We start from the raw sequence: 7,452 nt of genomic DNA on the forward strand, positions 1-7,452 counted from the left end.
TGGAAGAGATGTTAGTGAGACCAACAGGGGGTGCTCACCCTGTGGTCTGTGTGGGTCCTAATGCCGCAGTATAGTGATGGGGACACTATACTGTTAAAAAAAAAAAAAAGTCTTTCGGATGAGACGTTAAACCGAGGTCCTGACACTCTGTGGTCATTAAAAATCCCATGGCACTTCCCATAAAGAGTAGGGGTGTAACCCCAGTGTCCTGGCCAAATTCCCTCCACTTATCAATCATGGCCTCCTAATAATCCCGATCCACTTGATTGGCTCTGTGACTCTCTCTCCTCTCCACCTGTAGCTGGTGTGTGGTGAACGCACTGGCGCCGTTGTCCTGTGGCTGCAGTCACATCATCCAGGTGGATGCTGCACACTAGTGGTGGTTGAGGAGAGACCCCTCATATGATTGTAAAGAGCTTTGGGTGCACAGAAATACACAATAAAGCGCTATATAAATGCCTCATTCATTCATTCAAGTTCACATAGACCGTGATGGCAGAAAGTGCGTCATGTTTGCTTTCATTATTTTGCAAAATTTTGAGAGCACACAAATAAACGTAGAGTCTTTACAGATTCGAAAGATGTATTACTCTTATCTGAATGAGCAAAACTGACTGAGTATTTTAAGAGCAAGTGAGCGCACCGGCGCCTCCATCTGTCCTGCAGTGAGCGCTACTATTCAGCTTTACACTCCACACAGACACTTGAACAGCGGACATTTCTCTAAGTTAACAAATAGATTGAGTGCCCAAGTAAAGTTCCTAATACTTACATATTTCAGATGATAATCCATATTTTAGGTCGATGAATGATAGGCGAGCGTTTGGATGTCTTGCCCGATGTAGCCTACTGTATTACCACATAGACCAGCCGTTAACAATCTGTCCATCACGGACTGCGTGACTTCGCCTGTGGATTTTTGTAAAAAAAAATTCTGCGACTAAGCGACTAATGAAATTTTGGTCGACCAAGCATCTTCTCGTTGACTAACGGTTAGTCGATTATTAGGGGGCAGTCCTAGTTATCAGGGTGTAATACGCACCTGTATTGGAAAACACGGCGTATCTCTGCTGCAGGTGCGTGTGCAGTCCGCTCCGGTCTTAAAGGCCGCTGTGCTGGGGCTCTGAGGGGTCAAGGTCAGGTCATGATCGATCCACTGACCCCACTCCACCAGCAGATGAGACAGAGACATGTCCAGAGAGATGTTCTCGTTATGAGTGTACAGAACCTCCTGCGACACGCTGCGGACCTGCACAGAGACAATAAGATCTGATTGAATCTGGAAGACTTATTTGGTCTTATTTCATCTTTAGTTTTTTTTATTATTATTGGCATTGATGGTTCTATGAAGAACCTTTAACATGGAATCTTTCCATTTCACAAAAGCTTCATTATAGTAGAAGAAGGTTCTTTAGAATATTAAAATATAAAAAGAGAATTTTTATGCAATAAACTACTAGGGGTGTTGAAATGAATCGTGTCTATGATACATCGTGATGCTGCGGATGTGGTCGATTCTGCATCGATGCAGTAATAGGCCATAATCGATTATAGTTTATCGATTATAATTCAAATGAAATTAAAAGAGTAAAATTTTTGTTTATTGTTGCGCTAGGATTAATTTATTCTTTAATATTATTTTATTAAATGATTTTACTAAATTTTTATAATAATTAATTATATTATTTTAATAATTTTGTTTATATTTTAATCATTTTAATAATAATAATAACAATGTAATTTGTAATGTTGTTTTATTTATTTATTTAACCAATTTGGCACCATTTCCCATTGTATATAGTATGTATTATTATGCACAATATCTCATTATATGTAAACACTTTAACAATATGAATTTAAATGTATTTTTCAGGCTAATAAAGCACACTAAATTTCAAATTGAAGAAGAAAATCAATAACATTTATATAAAAGCCAAAACAACAACTATGATTACATCAGTCAGTCTTACAGGTGGTAGTGTGTGGTTGTGGTAGGTGTGTTGTGGGTTCCAGCCCCTGGGGGCCCCTCGAGGGTCCTCATAATCCGGTGACAGCCAGCGGGCGTAAGGGGTGTTTGCTGCCCCCCATTGAGGGTTTCCTCTGCAAAGTCAAAAACAGCATTGATAAAAGGAAATACGATGCTTTCTGAGAACAGAAACTGAATGAACAATGATATATTTTGTTATCGAGTGCACCTGTTGTTGCAGTGTCCTGAGATGGTACTGTAACGTTTGGACAGACAGTCAGATTTACACACGGGTCTCAGTGTCTCAGAGGAACAGCCTGTAACCTGCAGTATGGTCTCCATGTCTTCTGCACTTAAAAGCTCTGAAAGGCACACATCAGATGTTGATACGACTTCAAAATCATGTACTTGTAAATGGCCCAAATGTCTGTGTGTGTGTGTGTACCGGTGAGGTCGGGTATGTCCATGGAGTGTGTGTAAACCAGCTCTCTAATCAACTCTACCGTATTATCCAGAAACTCAGCAGATCTGACGTGGGTTCTGGTTTTGGGGCCGGTTTGTTTGAACAAGGCCATCAGATCACTGGGTCTGACAGAACCGTCTGATACGGACGTCTTCACTCTGATAGAAATGAGAGAGCAGACACAAAACATAAGATAGAAAATAAATCATTTTATACTTCTGTAATCTTATTGTATGACAACTATTGACTCATTTGGGTCTATTTTTGTCTCAATTTCCTTTATTGGCTGATCCTTAAATCAAATGAGCTTTGACTTTGACTAAAGTCTCACCTGTCATTGGTGTGAGCGTACGTGGCGTCTGTCAGCTCTCTGGCTCTGCGTAAAGCTTCCTGGATGAAACTAGATCCCAAATACATTGAAAAACACCATAAAATATTTCAATTCAAAACCTGCCATTCAGTTTTGATATCAAAGTTGACAAAAATGCAATAATGGAATTCAAATGTCTTACTGTGAACTTTATATGTAACTGACAGTTGTACTGTATAGAAAGCAAGAAGCTACAAATTTCTGAAGTTCTTTCTTTTTTTCCCCCTACCCAGAACAATATTAACTGGATCTATAAAGTATACTTCAGTACCTGTTGTATTCTGGGAAGGAAAATGAGATGGGGCTGACAGCGGCAGACACAATATCACAAGTATAGATAGAATCAAGCATGAGAAAGATTCCTGCAATGAGAATAATATACATAATAATATACTGTACAATTTATTTTTTAAATGCAAGAATATATATATATATATATATATATATGTGTGTGTGTCTGTGTGTGTGAAAGCTTCATTATAGTAGAAGAAGGTTCTTTAGAATATTAAAATATAAAAAGAGAATTTTTATGCAATAAACTACTAGGGGTGTTGAAATGAATCGTGTCTATGATACATCGTGATGCTGCGGATGTGGTCGATTCTGCATCGATGCAGTAATAGGCCATAATCGATTATAGTTTATCGATTATAATTCAAATGAAATTAAAAGAGTAAAATTTTTGTTTATTGTTGCGCTAGGATTAATTTATTCTTTAATATTATTTTATTAAATGATTTTACTAAATTTTTATAATAATTAATTATATTATTTTAATAATTTTGTTTATATTTTAATCATTTTAATAATAATAATAACAATGTAATTTGTAATGTTGTTTTATTTATTTATTTAACCAATTTGGCACCATTTCCCATTGTATATAGTATGTATTATTATGCACAATATCTCATTATATGTAAACACTTTAACAATATGAATTTAAATGTATTTTTCAGGCTAATAAAGCACACTAAATTTCAAATTGAAGAAGAAAATCAATAACATTTATATAAAAGCCAAAACAACAACTATGATTACATCAGTCAGTCTTACAGGTGGTAGTGTGTGGTTGTGGTAGGTGTGTTGTGGGTTCCAGCCCCTGGGGGCCCCTCGAGGGTCCTCATAATCCGGTGACAGCCAGCGGGCGTAAGGGGTGTTTGCTGCCCCCCATTGAGGGTTTCCTCTGCAAAGTCAAAAACAGCATTGATAAAAGGAAATACGATGCTTTCTGAGAACAGAAACTGAATGAACAATGATATATTTTGTTATCGAGTGCACCTGTTGTTGCAGTGTCCTGAGATGGTACTGTAACGTTTGGACAGACAGTCAGATTTACACACGGGTCTCAGTGTCTCAGAGGAACAGCCTGTAACCTGCAGTATGGTCTCCATGTCTTCTGCACTTAAAAGCTCTGAAAGGCACACATCAGATGTTGATACGACTTCAAAATCATGTACTTGTAAATGGCCCAAATGTCTGTGTGTGTGTGTGTACCGGTGAGGTCGGGTATGTCCATGGAGTGTGTGTAAACCAGCTCTCTAATCAACTCTACCGTATTATCCAGAAACTCAGCAGATCTGACGTGGGTTCTGGTTTTGGGGCCGGTTTGTTTGAACAAGGCCATCAGATCACTGGGTCTGACAGAACCGTCTGATACGGACGTCTTCACTCTGATAGAAATGAGAGAGCAGACACAAAACATAAGATAGAAAATAAATCATTTTATACTTCTGTAATCTTATTGTATGACAACTATTGACTCATTTGGGTCTATTTTTGTCTCAATTTCCTTTATTGGCTGATCCTTAAATCAAATGAGCTTTGACTTTGACTAAAGTCTCACCTGTCATTGGTGTGAGCGTACGCGGCGTCTGTCAGCTCTCTGGCTCTGCGTAAAGCTTCCTGGATGAAACTAGATCCCAAATACACTGAAAAACACCATAAAATATTTCAATTCAAAACCTGCCATTCAGTTTTGATATCAAAGTTGACAAAAATGCAATAATGGAATTCAAATGTCTTACTGTGAACTTTATATGTAACTGACAGTTGTACTGTATAGAAAGCAAGAAGCTACAAATTTCTGAAGTTCTTTCTTTTTTTCCCCCTACCCAGAACAATATTAACTGGATCTATAAAGTATACTTCAGTACCTGTTGTATTCTGGGAAGGAAAATGAGATGGGGCTGACAGCGGCAGACACAATATCACAAGTATAGATAGAATCAAGCATGAGAAAGATTCCTGCAATGAGAATAATATACATAATAATATACTGTACAATTTATTTTTTAAATGCAAGAATATATATATATATATATATATATATGTGTGTGTGTGTGTGTGTGTGTGTGTACTTTTTGTTGCACTTACCAACCATGTTGTATCCATCTGTACGGTCTTGTATTCTCACTCTTGTTCTTGTAAAATATGTAACATTTTGTTCTTGCTTCAGACGAAAAGTATATGTAGGCTTGTGCACATTAATGTACAAAAATATTGTAAAAAATAACAATGAATACAGAAAATAAATATGTTCAGTTAAGTGTTTAAATATATAAGTACTAATACATCACCATCTGAACTATTATATGGTGTGTGACTACAATTCTGTGTAATTATGCGTATGAGAAGGTTTAAGTCGGGGACTGAGTTTTATATGCTGGCTTTGGTCTGCAGGTATGTGCAGAATTCTGTTATCTGTGTGACTGGTGACAACAATTCAACATCAAACAATCCCGAACACACACGGGGTGACTGTCCCGCCCTAATAACCTCTCGATCCAAACACATCATCCTCTATCTAATGGGGTTAACGACACAATCACTCCTCGTGTAAGTCAAAGAAAGCCACTGCCTTCTGAACAAAATGTGAGCAGTGGTTGCTAAGGTGCTCTAGAGGGTTTAGGGTGTTTTGGGTGGTTTCAAGATACAGCTTGAAATTCTGTGGGAGTTTTTCGCCCAGTTTTATGATCTTATTATGGTCTAAGTAAAGTAACAGCACAGCTTTTCTCAAGAAAACTCAAAAAATGATTTGAGGAAACATTCACGTCTGGAGCACAAATGCTGCAGGATGACACATACTGAACCTTAAAGGAACAGTTCACCCAAAAATGAAAGTTTGCTGAAAATGTATGCACTCTCAGAATATCCAATATGTAGATGAGTTTGTTTCTTCATCAGATTTGGAGAAATGTAGCATTGCATCACTTGCTCAGCAATGGATCCTCTGCAGTGAATGGGTGCCGTCAGAATGAGAGTCCAAACAGCTGATAAAAACATCACATTAACTTTAAACCATTGCTTCTGGCCAAAATAGAAGTCCATAATATATAACAACACTTCCTTCAGTCTAAAAGTTCATCTCAAGTTGTCCTCTCACAACAAAATCCACCCACATATTCATTTAGGACTGTTTCGGCTTCGTTCATCCACTTCTTGATCAGTGCATATTTCTCTCCTGATTCAGACGAGATGACTTTTTCACTAGAAGAAGCAATATTATGTATTATGGACTTGTATTTTAGCTGGAAGCGACTGTTTAAAATTAAAATGCCTTAATGATGGATTTGTTTCCTACAAACATGCAGTTTTTAATTTCTCAAGACATTAACTGATGGACTGGAGTGGTGTGGATTACTTGTGGATTATTGTGATGTTTTTATCAGATGTTTGGACTCTCATTCTGACGGCACCCATTCACATCCATTGGTGAGCAAGAGATACAATGCATTTTTCCAAATCATTTCTGATAAAGAAACAAACTCATCTCAAGTGGCCTCAGGGTGAATAAATTTTAAGCAAATTTTCATTTTTAGGTGAACTGTTTCTTTTAACATTTAGTGTTAGGAGTTTATTGTCAATGTTTCCCGTAATCCGCCTTTTTCTGCCCACCTGCGGATGACACTTCTGCTGGCACAGGGACGATCTGATAGAAGACACACCTGGAAAAGAGGTCAGTGGAGCAACAGAGAAAAACAGACAGTTCTGAAAGTCTGATAAGAGAAATTGGAAAGTGAGGAGAACTTCGGGGATTCCAGGACGATGACTTTAAAAGGCTGTTGTTCTCGGCGGGTTTGATGCAGCACTCAGGATGAGTGCGAATATCTTCACACGTCTGACGGGAGCACGTGTCTCACGGACCTACACAGGAAACCAGTGTTAAGCTGGCACAAGATGTAAATGTGTTTGTGTAGCGCAGCACGTCCATTTACAATCCAAATCTAGTGTCAGTGCAAAAATAATGAGCTTAATAAAATCCTCACAAATTCATTGCTAATACTCTTTCCATGCATTCAAATTATGTTAGTTTGCATGAAGAGCAATGAAGAGAGATTCTCTCAGGCATGCGTTCAAAGGAACAACACTTTCGACACAGTTATAAATGAACATGATACTCATATTTATTGTGCTTTTCATGAAGAGCAGCCTGTTAAACCAGCTGAGCCACATGGCATTAGTTACAAAAACTCTTTTAGTTCATACATTCACAATTATTTATAGTTATCTCTGTTAAAAGAACACAGCTTTGTTAGCTTTCCCTTGTTTGACAAGGTTCTCAAATTTCATTAAGGCTATTAATTAGATAAATATATATGCATTTATTATATATATATATATATATATATATATATATATATATATATATCA

At 37.4% G+C, this 7,452-nt stretch overlaps 1 protein-coding gene across 1 annotated transcript in view; it reads right to left on the reverse strand.

Moving 5' to 3' along the window:
- LOC107732259 (eosinophil peroxidase-like) overlaps positions 1–5,182 on the reverse strand; it is a 17,218-nt gene extending 12,036 nt beyond the window's left edge. The window contains exons 1-10 of the mRNA XM_016543535.1: positions 5,176–5,182; positions 4,646–4,730; positions 4,297–4,472; positions 4,081–4,213; positions 3,856–3,985; positions 2,761–2,819; positions 2,412–2,587; positions 2,196–2,328; positions 1,971–2,100; positions 1,043–1,249 (exon numbers count right to left, since the gene is read on the reverse strand). Of these exons, the coding sequence (XP_016399021.1) occupies positions 1,043–1,249; positions 1,971–2,100; positions 2,196–2,328; positions 2,412–2,587; positions 2,761–2,819; positions 3,856–3,985; positions 4,081–4,213; positions 4,297–4,472; positions 4,646–4,730; positions 5,176–5,182 (1,236 nt within the window). The remainder of the gene's footprint in view (positions 1–1,042; positions 1,250–1,970; positions 2,101–2,195; positions 2,329–2,411; positions 2,588–2,760; positions 2,820–3,855; positions 3,986–4,080; positions 4,214–4,296; positions 4,473–4,645; positions 4,731–5,175) is intronic.
- Positions 5,183–7,452: the final 2,270 nt, after the last annotated feature.

Source organism: Sinocyclocheilus rhinocerous, unplaced genomic scaffold (assembly GCF_001515625.1).
Source record: "Sinocyclocheilus rhinocerous isolate Xijiao unplaced genomic scaffold, SAMN03320098_v1.1 scaffold38, whole genome shotgun sequence".
Classification (NCBI taxonomy): Eukaryota; Metazoa; Chordata; class Actinopteri; order Cypriniformes; family Cyprinidae; genus Sinocyclocheilus; species Sinocyclocheilus rhinocerous.